The sequence below is a fragment of the Pan troglodytes genome, chromosome 1 (assembly GCF_028858775.2).
Source record: "Pan troglodytes isolate AG18354 chromosome 1, NHGRI_mPanTro3-v2.0_pri, whole genome shotgun sequence".
Lineage (NCBI taxonomy): Eukaryota > Metazoa > Chordata > Mammalia > Primates > Hominidae > Pan > Pan troglodytes.
In genome coordinates, this window is record NC_072398.2 from 164,358,270 (window position 1) to 164,373,146 (window position 14,877).

Consider the following 14,877-nt stretch of genomic DNA (forward strand, 5'->3'; position numbering starts at 1 on the left):
AATGAAGGAAAAAATGTTAAGGGCAGCCAGACAGAAAGGTCGGGTTACCCTCAAAGGGAAGCCCATCAGACTAACAGCGGATCTCTCGGCAGAAACCCTACAAGCCAGAAGAGAGTGGGGGCCAATATTCAACATTCTTAAAGAAAAGAATTTTCAACCCAGAATTTCATATCCAGCCAAACTAAGCTTCATAAGTGAAGGAGAAATAAAATACTTTACAGACAAGCAAATGCTGACTGATTTTGTCACCACCAGGCCTGCCCTAAAAGAGCTCCTGAAGGAAGCACTAAACATGGAAAGGAACAACCGGTACCAGCCGCTGCAAAATCATGCCAAAATGTAAAGACCATCAAGACTAGGAAGAAACTGCATCAACTAACAAGCAAAATCACCAGCTAACATCATAATGACAGGATCAAATTCACACATAACAATATTAACTTTAAATGTAAATGGACTAAATTCTCCAATTAAAAGACACAGACTGGCAAGTTGGATAAAGAGTCAAGACCCATCAGTGTGCTGTATTCAGGAAACCCATCTCACGTGCAGAGACACACATAGGCTCAAAATAAAAGGATGGAGGAAGATCTACCAAGCAAATGGAAAACAAAAAAAGGCAGGGGTTGCAATCCTAGTCTCTGATAAAACAGACTTTAAACCAACAAAGATCAAAAGAGACAAAGAAGGCCATTACATAATGGTAAAGGGATCAATTCAACAAGAAGAGCTAACTATCCTAAATATTTATGCACCCAATACAGGAGCACCCAGATTCATAAAGCAAGTCCTGAGTGACCTACAAAGAGACTTAGACTCCCACACATTAATAATGGGAGACTTTAACACCCCACTGTCAACATTAGACAGATCAACGAGACAGAAAGTCAACAGGGATACCCAGGAATTGAACTCAGCTCTGCACCAAGCAGACCTAATAGACATCTACAGAACTCTCCACCCCAAATCAACAGAATATACATTTTTTTCAGCACCACACCACACCTATTCCAAAATTGACCACATACTTGGAAGTAAAGCTCTCCTCAGCAAATGTAAAAGAACAGAAATTATAACAAACTATCTCTCAGACCACAGTGCAATCAAACTAGAACTCAGGATTAAGAATCTCACTCAAAGCCGCTCAACTACATGGAAACTGAACAACCTGCTCCTGAATGACTGCTGGGTACATAACGAAATGAAGGCAGAAATAAAGATGTTCTTTGAAACCAACGAGAACAAAGACACAACATACCAGAATCTCTGGGACGCATTCAAAGCAGTGTGCAGAGGGAAATTTATAGCACTAAATGCCCACAAGAGAAAGCAGGAAAGATCCAAAATTGACACCCTAACATCACAATTAAAAGAACTAGAAAAGCAAGAGCAAACATATTCAAAAGCTAGCAGAAGGCAAGAAATAACTAAAATCAGAGCAGAACTGAAGGAAATAGAGACACAAAAAACCCTTCAAAAAATTAATGAATCCAGGAGCTGGTTTTTTGAAAGGATCAACAAAATTGATAGACCGCTAGCAAGACTAATAAAGAAAAAAAGAGAGAATAATCAAATAGACGCAATAAAAAATGATAAAGGGGATATCACCACCGATCCCACAGAAATACAAACTACCATCAGAGAATACTACAAACACCTCTACGCAAATAAACTAGAAAATCTAGAAGAAATGGATACATTCCTCGACACATACACTCTCCCAAGACTAAACCAGGAAGAAGTTGAATCTCTGAATAGACCAATAACAGGAGCTGAAATTGTGGCAATAATCAATAGTTTACCAACCAAAAAGAGTCCAGGACCAGATGGATTCACAGCCGAATTCTACCAGAGGTACAAGGAGGAACTGGTACCATTCCTTCTGAAACTATTCCAATCAATAGAAAAAGAGGGAATCCTCCCTAACTCATTTTATGAGGCCAGCATCATTCTGATACCAAAGCCTGGCAGAGACACAACCAAAAAAGAGAATTTTAGACCAATATCCTTGATGAACATTGATGCAAAAATCCTCAATAAAATACTGGCAAACCGAATCCAGCAGCACATCAAAAAGCTTATCCACCATGATCAAGTGGGCTTCATCCCTGGGATGCAAGGCTGGTTCAACATACGCAAATCAATAAATGTAATCCAGCATATAAACAGAGCCAAAGAAAAAAACCACATGATTATCTCAATAGATGCAGAAAAAGCCTTTGACAAAATTCAACAACCCTTCATGCTAAAAACTCTCAATAAATTAGGTATTGATGGGACATATTTCAAAATAATAAGAGCTATCTATGACAAACCCACAGCCAATATCATACTGAATGGGCAAAAACTGGAAGCATTCCCTTTGAAAACTGGCACAAGACAGGGATGCCCTCTCTCACCGCTCCTATTCAACATAGTGTTGGAAGTTCTGGCCAGGGCAATCAGGCAGGAGAAGGAAATAAAGGGTATTCAATTAGGAAAAGAGGAAGTCAAATTGTCCCTGTTTGCAGACGACATGATTGTTTATCTAGAAAACCCCATCGTCTCAGCCCAAAATCTCCTTAAGCTGATAAGCAACTTCAGCAAAGTCTCAGGATACAAAATCAATGTACAAAAATCACAAGCATTCTTATACACCAACAACAGACAAACAGAGAGCCAAATCATGAGTGAACGCCCATTCACAATCGCTTCAAAGAGAATAAAATACCTAGGAATCCAACTTACAAGGGATGTGAAGCACCTCTTCAAGGAGAACTACAAACCACTGCTCAAGGAAATAAAAGAGGATACAAACAAATGGAAGGACATTCCTTGCTCATGGGTAGGAAGAATCAATATCGTGAAAATGGCCATACTGCCCAAGGTAATTTACAGATTCAATGCCATCCCCATCAAGCTACCAATGACTTTCTTCACAGAATTGGAAAAAACTACTTCAAAGTTCATATGGAACCAAAAGAGAGCCCGCATCACCAAGTCAATCCTAAGCCAAAAGAACAAAGCTGGAGGCATCACACTACCTGACTTCAAACTATACTACAAGGCTACAGTAACCAAAACAGCATGGTACTGGTACCAAAACAGAAATATAGATCAATGGAACAGAACAGAGCCCTCAGAAATAACGCCGCTTACCTACAACTATCTGATCTTTGACAAACCTGAGAAAAACAAGCAATGGGGAAAGGATTCCCTATTTAATAAATGGTGCTGGGAAAACTGGCTAGCCATATGTAGAAAGCTGAAACTGGATCCCTTCCTTACACCTTATACAAAAATCAATTCAAGATGGATTAAAGATTTAAACGTTAGACCTAAAACCATAAAAACCCTAGAAGAAAACCTAGGCATTACCATTCAGGACATAGGCGTGGGCAAGGACTTCATGTCCAAAACACCAAAAGCAATGGTAACAAAAGCCAAAATTGACAAATGGGATCTAATTAAACTAAAGAGCTTCTGCACAGCAAAAGAAACTACCATCAGAGTGAATAGGCAACCTACAACATGGGAGAAAATTTTCGCAACCTACTCATCGGACAAAGGGCTAATATCCAGAATCTACAATGAACTCAAACAAATTTACAAGAAAAAAACAAACAACCCCATCAAAAAGTGGGCGAAGGACATGAACAGGCACTTCTCAAAAGAAGACATTTATGCAGCCAAAAAACACATGAAAAAATGCTCATCATCACTGGCCATCAGAGAAATGCAAATCAAAACCACTATGAGATATCATCTCACACCAGTTAGAATGGCAATCATTGAAAAGTCAGGAAACAACAGGTGCTGGAGAGGATGTGGAGAAATAGGAACACTTTTACACTGTTGGTGGGACTGTAAACTAGTTCAACCATTGTGGAAGTCAGTGTGGCGATTCCTCAGGGATCTAGAACTAGAAATACCATTTGACCCAGCCATCCCATTACTGGGTATATACCCAAATGACTATAAATCATGCTGCTATAAAGACACATGCACATGTATGTTTATTGCGGCATTATTCACAATAGCAAAGACTTGGAACCAACCCAAATGTCCAACAATGATAGACTGGATTAAGAAAATGTGGCACATATACACCATGGAATACTATGCAGCCATAAAAAATGATGAGTTCATATCCTTTGTAGGGACATGGATGAAATTGGAAACCATCATTCTCAGTAAACTATCGCAAGAACAAAAAACCAAACACCGCATATTCTCACTCATAGGTGGGAATTGAACAATGAGATCACATGGACACAGGAAGGGGAATATCATACTCTGGGGACTGTGGTGGGGAGGGGGGAGGGGGGAGGGATAGCATTGGGAGATATACCTAATGCTAGATGACGAGTTAGTGGGTGCAGCGCACCAGCATGGCACATGTATACATATGTAACTAACCTGCACAATGTGCACATGTACCCTAAAACTTAAAGTATAATAAAAAAAAAAAACTTTCAAGGTTTCAAGGTGGCCCACTGCCTATGGAAGTAGCCCACACACTTCAGCCTGGTACTTAAGGCCGTTCCTATCTGGTCCTGATCTCCTTTCCAGCCTTGCCTTCCATTATCACATTTACCTGTAACCCCAAGTGGACAAACTGCCCCATTTGTCTTCTCAGTAAATGCCTAGTGGACTTTTCTACCTTTCTGCTTTTGCTTTTGTTGTTCCCTTTGCATGAAATACACATCCTCATCTTCTTGAAGGCCAAACTCAAGTCTCCTCCCCTACCCTGAAGCATCACTGATCATCAACCCAAATATGAGATTTTTCACCCTTAAATTCCCATGAAATCCCATCTTAGTTGCTTGTAAGGAACTTACACATACTAATTTGTGTCAGTAATAATAAGAGTACCAGCAACTGCCATTTGCTGAGCATTTACTAAGTATTAGGTACCATATTAGTCATTTCAAATATGTTACCTCATTAGTTGTACAAACAATACTTTAATTTATGTAGTAGATGTTTTATCTCATGAATCATAAATTCTTAAAGGACAAGTGCCCAGGGAAATACTCAGGATCTTGTGATAAAATTTACACATGATAAAAATATACAGAACGAAAAGCTAAAGGTGAGAATAAATGTGGCTTTCTTCATTTTCACCTGTGCCCATACAACTTTTGCTTTTCCCATTTTCTAAATTTCTTTCAGAGATTCTAGCCAAATGAGGGGTATAATGGGCTCGATTCTGACGTACAGCAAACTACATCAGATCTGCATTTCTACCTGGTCACAACCACCTGAAGCTGAATAGTTGTGCTCTCCCTACACTGGTCTTGGGCTGGAGTCTCAAGTTCCCGGCCAGTGGACTTCGCATATATAAGTTTCCTGCTTGGTTGCAAAAGGCAACTGAGGTTTTGTGTCAGAGCCAAATACTTCTGCAGGAGAATTCAACATGGTCAAATAAGTGGAAGGAAGTTCATGGAATGAAACTGTTATATCATTGGACATTTTCAGGGTCTATCAGTGTCTGTGGGCAATTAATTCTCTTGGATATGACACTTAAATATGTAAAAGCATCCCCATAGTTGTTTCTGGCATTTGTTTCTTATTCACTGCTAAATATCCAATAATTCCTGAATTCTGTTGGTTGATTTACAATTTGGCTTGTACAAAATCTTGGCATCTCAAGTAAGAGCTTGGAGATGTTATCTAGTCTACATTTCTGTTTCTGGTTAGGTCTAATCTATCCAAACAGGTGTTTTGTTGTTTCTTTAGTTCAGATTGTAAGGTCAAACCTATATGTGGAAATGAATTATTTTTATCCTTCATAAAATTAACAGTCACATTTTCTGCCTCCTGAGACTGCTGGGAAGTGTAATGATCAAAAAAAGAAAGAAAGAAAGAAACACGTGATAAAAAACTGAACACATGATTAAAAATGTTTACCTTTTTAGCATAAATCTAAGAACTGTTTATATTGAATAATTACAATTTACTCAGAAATGAGGAAAGCAAATAGTACACAATATCCGAGAAAACTGTGGCCATCTTATATTGACTGTGACAAGAGCATCTCTTATGCAAGTAGCTTCTTCGAGGAGGCAAACTCCTAAAGTACATACGTAGAATCAGTGTCCTTTTCTTTCTTCCGTATTCCAAAGGCCTTCCTTGTACGTTTTTTCAGTCCTGTGGGAAAACAGCAAAGGGTCAAAAACTCTCTCAGCAACATTCAAGTGAACATATTTTGAAGGTTGTAACACACCAGTTAGACTTAAATGTTTAGAAAGCAATGAAGTTTCTGAAGTTGTATGTAAAGGTATGTGTGTCTGCATGTCCATATGATTCATTATTACATTTTTCAATAGTTATTTATCAAGGACTTCATACCATAAGTTCTTAGCACTATAAGCAACATAAGGATATATGGATACATGGGTATAGAAAAGATTGCAAGATTTTCTTAGACTACTGTTGTTCATCACCCATATTGGGGTTCTGCCAAGAAGCCAAATCACAGATTTAGAAGAATAGCCATTTTCAGGTTAGACATATTCTTTAGACTGGGATAATGCCAAGACATGGATCATGTGGCCCATGCCAAGAGAACTGCACAGATCTGACACATCTTTGTGTCTCGTATTCCCATCTTATCTTTTACTGCTTCCTCCAGTCTGTGGCTGCATTGAATTATTAACCATTCTCTGAACACACCCCAAAATTTGCACTCCTGTGTCTCTTTCTTTCTTGTTCAGTCCTTACTTACAGTTGAAATGCTTTTCCTATTTTGTGGACGTTTAGAATTTCAATTCATCCTTTAAGGCCCAGGCCAAATGTCTCTCCTTCTGCAGGGCTTCTTAATCCTAGAGGCGTAAGACACTGACTACTCTATGCTCCCCACAAAATGTTGCTCTTATATGTATTATGATATATCAAATGGTATCACCTATTAGTCCCTGTGTCAGTTTCCCTAGTAGGCTGTGATCCTTTCTTGAACAAAGGCCAAGGCTCCCTCATTTATAAGTCCAGATAATATTTGTGATTTAAAATATCTTCCAGGAAGCACCATTCAAGCAGCACTGGCTAAGAAAGCCCTTTTCTTCCATCCTGATAAGCCAAGCCCGGTCTTGGTTCTTCTGTACTTCTCTTGTCAAGGCTGTTTGTGTTTCCCATCCCTCACATGTTCCATAGTTACAGACATGCCTTGTGCTTCTGTTAGTGAATATTATTCAAATATACTAAATGTTTATATATTCAAACCTTAGACTTATTATTGGTGGTTTGGAAAGTCTTCTTGAGAAATTGGAGCTGAGAAAGTCACTGATATTTCAGATTTGTTTGGTACTACCAGGTGGAACAAAGGGAAAAACAATGACAGATTCAGTGAGTTGATGATACATTTTTCCAAAACATGTGAGTCAGCCCAAACCACTCAGACTATCTGAGTCATTCATTATCTGCCTCTTAGGATACTACTCAAATACAATCTTCAAAATGTCTCTGTTCTGTCTAATTTTGTATTTTAATAGTCATCCATTTAAGACATTTAGGTCTTTAAAATGTCAATTTTTTTAAAAGTCCTCCCACATAAAACTATTTTCCGTTACTCTCCACATGATGAGTTTATAGGAAAACATATTGACATTTAAAACTACCCACCCATAATATTAAGAAACACCTTCTCCCCTTTTATTTTTCATTTTGTTTATTAAAAACTTCTTTCTCACCTCTAATTGTCTTATTCCCTTATAAGGACAAAGTATCATAGTTACATAATCATCAGTCTATCCCTACTATTTTCCTTGGTTTTCAAGTCTCCTAATTGGCTTCTCTTTGCTTCTGTTTTAGCTTTGAGCTCACAATGAATGCCATATTCAGCAATCACCACTGGTTTTTACAGGACTGTAAAACCAATGCTATTATCATCTCAGGGTTTCAAGTGCTTTACTTCCTGTAACTTGACCTATGAGATAAAAAATAGCATGCCTTACCAAATATATCAGAAAATACACACACATTCCAGTACTCTTTGTATTAAATTGGTAACAGAACAGGAAATAGTAGTTTTCCATAGACCCTGTGCTGGTTTTGACCACCAAGTTTGGACAATAGCCAACATGAACTAGGTCATGAACATCATGTGTTGTCCACTTTCCAGTGAAAAAAATGCACTGAATCAGGATCCAGGAGGCAGAGAGTCCATTCCCAGCATCAGTTCTAATTGCATAGCTTAATACAAGTTACACTACCTTTATGTTTCAACCTCTCAGCCTACAACAAATCAGCCAACGATAAGAGACGAAAGAATCTGCACACCTTCACAAAATGCCATGCCTATATCTGTAGCTTTACTTTCACTGGAAATCATGTTTTTAACACATGAAATACACTTACACATAGAATGTCAATAGGCATACACCACAATATGTGAAATTCTAGAAAAAAAATGCCCTAATCAAATTGTTGAATAAGAAGAAAAGGTTGGGCCAGGTGCAGTGGCCTATGCCTGTAATCCTAGCCCTGTGGGAGGCTGAGGCGGGTGGATCACTTGAGGTCAGGAGTTCGAGACCAGCCTGGCCAATATGGTGAAACCCTGTCTCTACTGAAAATACAAAAAAATTAGCCTGGCGTGGTGGTGCACACCTGTAGTCCCAGCTACTTGGGAGGCTGAGATGGGAGAATTGCTTGAATCTGGGAGGCAGAGGTTGTAGTGAGTCAAGATCAGGCCATTGCACTCCAGCCTGGGTGACAGAGTGAGACTTCATCTCCAAAAAAAAAAAAAAAAAAAAAGGTTGAAAACTTTTTACTTCTTCAAAAGTGGAAAGGTTTAAGACGTTTACAAAAAATATGAAGAAAACTGAAAGACTAAAGCAAATGAAGTTATGAAAGTAAGTTATTCATATCTTAATGAATCTTTCAGAAGATCCAAGGAGAAAACAATCACACCAACTGTGTTAAAATTGAGTGAAGGGAAGTGTGCTCATGTCTTTTGAGAATTCATCAAAAAATATTGAAACTCTTCAACAAAGAGCAACAATAGTCAAGGATCTTATAGGAATAACAAATTTAAGACACTATGTTCAATAATCCGATAAGTTTTAAAAACATTATATCCAATGATTTTTGACTTCAGGTAGTTATGATTACAATATAATTGCATCTGGGGTGGAGCACAAATTTTTTTGTCAACTATTTTTTACCAAAAATGGGAGGGCAAAAACTAAGCGTCCTATAAGAAATGTGATGACTCTTCCCTTGCCAACATCAAAACAAAAACATCTAAAGGGAAATAATTTTACTGTCTTGATAATCTGGGGTTAGAACAGATCTCTCCCAAGCTATGGAATTGAGAACACTTTCTTATGTGGATGCAAAACTGCCACACTGTGTGTCTGGCTTGTGCCTCTAACTTCTCCACCAAATTCAGATTCCTTTAGCTTCTTTTGGTGTTGTGGGAAACAACCACACACACACACACAAAATTAAATATAGATGGATTTTTAAAAGGTTGAAAACTTATTTCAAACTAGGCAGCCCGGTTATAATGTTACCAGACAAATATCATCAATGTCTTACCAGATAAGATAAACAAAGTAACAGATGTGGAAATCAATGATAGTGATAGTGTCAAAAATACAGACTAGAAAGAAATTTTGTCATTGGAATACTACCAGCTACCAGTGCTGAGGTCCTACCTATTGCCCAGGCACTGGATGCGTATGTTGCCTCCTTTAAATCTCTTACAAACTTTGTGAAAAAGTAGGTGGTATTTTTCCCTAAAGTAGTGAGCCTGAGAGTTTGCCTAAGTTAGGTTTTATTATCTTCATCCCCAGCGAGGAAACTGGAGGCTACTCTTTCTTATTCTAGTACTCCCCAGCATGTTGGGGTTCTTCAGGGCTTTGTCCTAGGCAATTCTATATCCTTTTCTGAGGGTGGTTTCATCCACTCACGTGGTTTCATTCATCATATGTATGCAGATAAATCCTGAATTTATAGGTGAGGCTCAGCACAATCTCATGAGCTTCTGAATACAGAGTACTTCTCATACTCAGGCTCCTACAGAGACATCAGATTTCTTCAAAAACCTTCAGACTCTACTTTTAATACATATGTAATAAAAGCTGTAAAGATATGCCCAATCATTTAGTTTCTAATTATTTTGTGAATAAAATTCCTTTTACAATTAAATGGCTCTCCATCAACAGATAAATGGATAAGCAAAATGTGGCCTAGCCATGCAATGGAATACTATTCAGCTATAAAAAGGAAAAAAGTACTGATACAGGCTGCAATGTGAATGAACCTTGAAAATACTATGCTAAATGAAGGGAGCCAAACGCAAAGAGCCACGTATTACGTGATTTCATTTATATGAAATTTCCAGAGTAGGCAAATTCATTAATACAGAAAGCAGATTGGAGGTTGACAGAGGCCGAGTGGAGTGAGAAAGGGGAATGGCTGCTTAACGAATACAGATTTCCTTTTGGGGTGATATAAAGTTCTGGAACTTGATGGTGGTTATGTTGCATGACATTGAGAATGTATTGAATGCCACTGAGTTTTACACTCTAAAATGGCCAAAATGGAAAATTTTATTTTGTATGTATTTTACCATGATAAAAAAGAAATGGAATAGTTCAAGCCAGATTATTCTGTGACAAGGGAGGACAAGGATGGGAACAAGTGGGGAAGAAAGGAAAGAAACAAGGCAGATTGGCTTAAAAGTTGGTGGCACATGTTACTGCTTTTGGTTTTTGTCTTGTTTTGCCAAAGTTGTCAAATATTTAGTAAAGACATCAATACGGTCACAAATTCCTGTTCATAGTGACCTTCAGAATCAAGAAAGTAATATTTCCATGAGAATTTACAACAGACATCCAGCTTTTCTCACTCATGTATCAGAAGTTTGCAAAAAGCTTTTCATAAGCAAATGCATTTTTGTCATGATGCTTGCTCCTTTGATCTGTTCTCCTAAAATCACAATGTTATATTAATCCCACTAGATGGTGAACTCCACGAAGTCAGCAGCTCCATCCATGCGGGCATCTTGTTTATTTTCACCTCCCCATGTCCCATGAAAAGAACATTCTTTAAAATAATTGGCTCAATTGTGTTAAAAGAGAGGCAGTATTTCTCAATCCCCTTTTCAAACTGCAAATAAGGCCCCATTGGAAGCTTGTGAAGGCAGTTTGTTAGGGCAAAACCTCAATTTTAAAATGAAACAGAAAAACATGCATTGCCTATAGAAAGGATAAATACTGTTTCATGAAACTCTTGGCCAAATTGGATGGTGATATAAAATACATTTCTTATGTGATATGGTTTGGCTTTATGTCCCCACTCAAATCACATCTGGAATTGTAATCCCCACATGTCAAGGGAGGGACCTGATGGGAGGTGATTGGATCATGGGGGCAATTTCCCCCATGCTGGTGAGAGAGTTCTCACAAGAGCTTATGCTTTAAGTGTGGCACATCTCCTCCTCCCACTCTCTCTCTCTGTCTCTCTTCTCTGCTGCCATGTAAGACGTGCCTTGCTTTCCCTTCACCTTCTACCATGATTGTGAGTTTCCTGAGGCCTCCCCAGCCATGTGGAACTGTGAGTCAATTAAACCCCCTTTCTTTATAAATTACCCAGTCTTGGGTAGTATCTTTATAACAGTGTCAGAACGGCTAGTACATTATGATAGATTGCAGGTCAAGAATAGTTTGAAAGACATTTTTTAAAAAAACTTTTAAAAAATAACCTTTTTAACTTGAAACAAAAATTAGTGTGCTTACTGGTGTTTTTCTCTGAAGCTTCCCTAAACTAACTAAAAAAACTCCCACAAAGTACCTTTGAATTTCCTGGCTTTAAGAGTACACAGACCTGCAGGTGAAGAAGAAACAGTACAGCAGAAAAAATAAACTATCTTTATCCATTTTCTTTTCTCCTTAGTACAGCTGATAGGAATTGTAGGGATTCATTAAGTAAACATCAAATTTTGAATTTGAGCCACTTTTAAATGTTACACTGAAAGGAGAATTGTTTAGAGGAAACCTTTAGAAAGGAAACTTGGACTCTATACTAATTTTAGGTAAAACATCAAAGTCTCATACTCCAAAGAACCTACAGAGTTTTTGCTTGTTTAGTTTTATTTCTATTTTATTTTATTTTTAAAACACACCGGAAATATTTTTCTCCATACAAATGAAGACTGTTTCTGTAGATCGCCAAGTGGAGGTCACACTCCTGGATCTGAGTCCCAAACAGAAGACACTGAGGTGTTTGCATTCTGTAGGCAGAAGCTGAGGACCAGATACAAGATGCTGCTGGCCTTAACCCATGATGCTGTCTCCTAGAAGTGTAAGTGGAGAGTCCTGCCAATAACCCCTCCTTTCTCTCCTTGTCCTGTATTCCTGCCATTCCATTGCTAGCTGGTAACAGAACAACATGGAGAGGCCAAATGTAGAATGGTCACCTTCCTATCAGCATCTTAGCAGAAATGTAGAATGATCACCTTCCTATCAGCATCTTAGCTTATCACCCAAGCTAACTTAAAGGGACTGGGGTGGGAAGAGAGGTGGGGCAGGTACAAACCAGAGAAGAGCCAAAGACAAAGCCAGGTTCTAACACTGGGGCAGGTGGAGCCTGCGGGAGAGGGCGTTCCGTCTTTGAAAGCACTTCTTTTTTGCCCACCTTCCTTACTCACCTCATAGTCTTGCTACACATTGCTTTCTCTAATAGCTCTTTATTGTGGTGTTAGAACCTCTATATAAATGTACTGCCTTTAAAATTGTTGAAAAGGCACCACTTTTGGAGATCATGTTCCTGAGGTGCATTTGCTCCTCCTGCCTCTCATCCCTCACTGTGCTTTTAAACAGAGCTTGGACAAGACAAGGACTAGGAACAAAGCCAGCTCTAGGAGTGACCTAGAGCTCTGGAGAAGAAGAGGAGCTTGAAGAAGAGGAGGTAAGTTGGCAATGACCGCTCTTTAGGATCAATATGTAGAACCCAGTTAATAGTGGAATGCAATCTGTTCCTCACGTACCTCTCCCAGAAGCATGCAAATGCGTGCTTCCAAAAACTGAAGTAGGGTGACAGGGTGGAAGGGAACAAAATATGTGACCATACTCAGAATCCAAAGATCTGGGTTTAAAACCCAATTTGACTGCCTTCCAGCTATCATTTGCAGCAACATTGATAGAGAGTCTAAGAGGTACCGTGCTACTTTCCATATAAGATTCGTGTTCTCACAAGATATGCGATTTGGAGGGACAATCTTAATTCTCTCTCTGTAATCACTAGGGGTGAGGGAAAGGCAGCTCTTGTTTACGGAGAACCTTGCATGTGCCAGGCACTGTGTCAAGCACTTTAATGCAGACCAATTCTTTCAACAACCTCAGAAGGTATTACTAACTCCCTGTCTTTGGATTAAGAAACAGACTCAAAGTGAGTAAGTTTCTCTTTCAAAGTCACTAAACAAATGAGTAACAAGACCAAGATGTTGAGCTAGGTCTGTTTGGCTCCAGAGTCAAGCAACTTCTTTCAGAATGGTCATGATGATTATTGCAGTACCTAGTGCACAGAAGACATGTCATCAATGTTTGTTAAAAAATTTCTTAAAAAGCTGCTCAGTGTTTATATAATCTTTTTTTTAAACTAATGACTTTTGCTGATGTTTGCAATCTACATTCCATTGGTGGCCAGTTTTTTGATATTTATTTGTGTATATAGATGCATTAGGGAAGGAGGAGAAGGAGCCCCAAACTATACCAGATGGACCAATCTGAGTACACAGGCCTTCGGCCAGAGAGCAGGGACTCAGAGTGAGGAATGTGCTAAGGCCACATTACATTTTAGGTGGGAAATGTACACAATGATACACTAAAAACTCAATTTAGCTCAAAACATGTATCATAAAAAAATTAATAGACATAATGTACTGAGTAGTTGTGATGTTTCAGGAAATTTATCAGGAATTTTCCTATCTTAGTTCAACACAATTTAATAAGATGGGAGCTATTATCATATTGATTCTATATCATGGCGCATGAGAAGCACCTGATGCCAGGTCGCACAGGTGATAAATAGCAGATCACATTTTAAAACACCCTCTGCCTGACTCCAGAGTCCAGGCTCCTCGTGACTTCGGAATATCTTTTGTTAGTCATCATAATTTATTTTATCCTCTTATTAAAAACAAAAAACAAGAATGTGATTTTTTTGAAAAAATGGAGAGATATTTTTAGGCAAGTTAGGCTGCACATTTCTTATACACAAAGGCTGTATTTTGCATGTTTAAATCTTTATATACTGGCCAGTGAACATAAAGGGACCCCATAAATATTTGCTAAATGGATTATTTCTGTAATAAATATAAATTTTCAGCTTCAGTCTTCATTAACTTGGAGGGTTACTCAAAGGTGAATCACATGTAATGGAATTACTTATTTTCTGCAGGAACCCAGGCCAAATATTTGGTCTCAGTAATAAAAAACAGGCAAATTTAATTGCCCTGGGCACAATGCCGCATATTGACAGCAACTCTAGACTGGCTATATCTTTTCATTATGATGCTCACTGTATTTCTGTCAGAAAAGATTAAGGTGCTTTGTGTATCAGCTTTTCCTCTAGGTTTTAAATATAGTCACTGTAATCCAATTCAGATTCTTTGTCATCAGAAGTTCTTACAGAAAGACATAAGACCAGTTAAGATGGAGGCCAGTTGATCCAGTGATTTTTTTAATGATATTTATGATTTCCCGTGCATAGACTACTGCCCAGGGTATAAGAGATGCTTCATAAAGGCAAGTGCCAGGAAGTAGAAAATGTAGAGTTCAGTGTCTAGCCGTACCTGGTGCAAGGTAGTCATTCAGTAAATGTTTACAAGCCGTTCTACATATTTGCAATTCTAACCAAAATGAACTGTTCAAAGTTGGTCGGCATGTGGTT

At 38.4% G+C, this 14,877-nt stretch overlaps 1 protein-coding gene across 35 annotated transcripts in view; it reads right to left on the reverse strand.

The window, feature by feature from the left end:
• Positions 1 to 14,877, reverse strand: part of SGIP1 (SH3GL interacting endocytic adaptor 1) — a 222,914-nt gene that overhangs the window by 124,353 nt on the left and 83,684 nt on the right. For all 35 annotated transcript variants that reach the window (XM_054684016.2, XM_054684015.2, XM_003308176.6 and 32 more), the window contains one exon: positions 6,069 to 6,132. In XM_054684016.2, coding sequence (XP_054539991.1) covers positions 6,069 to 6,132 — 64 coding nt within the window. The remainder of the gene's footprint in view (positions 1 to 6,068; positions 6,133 to 14,877) is intronic.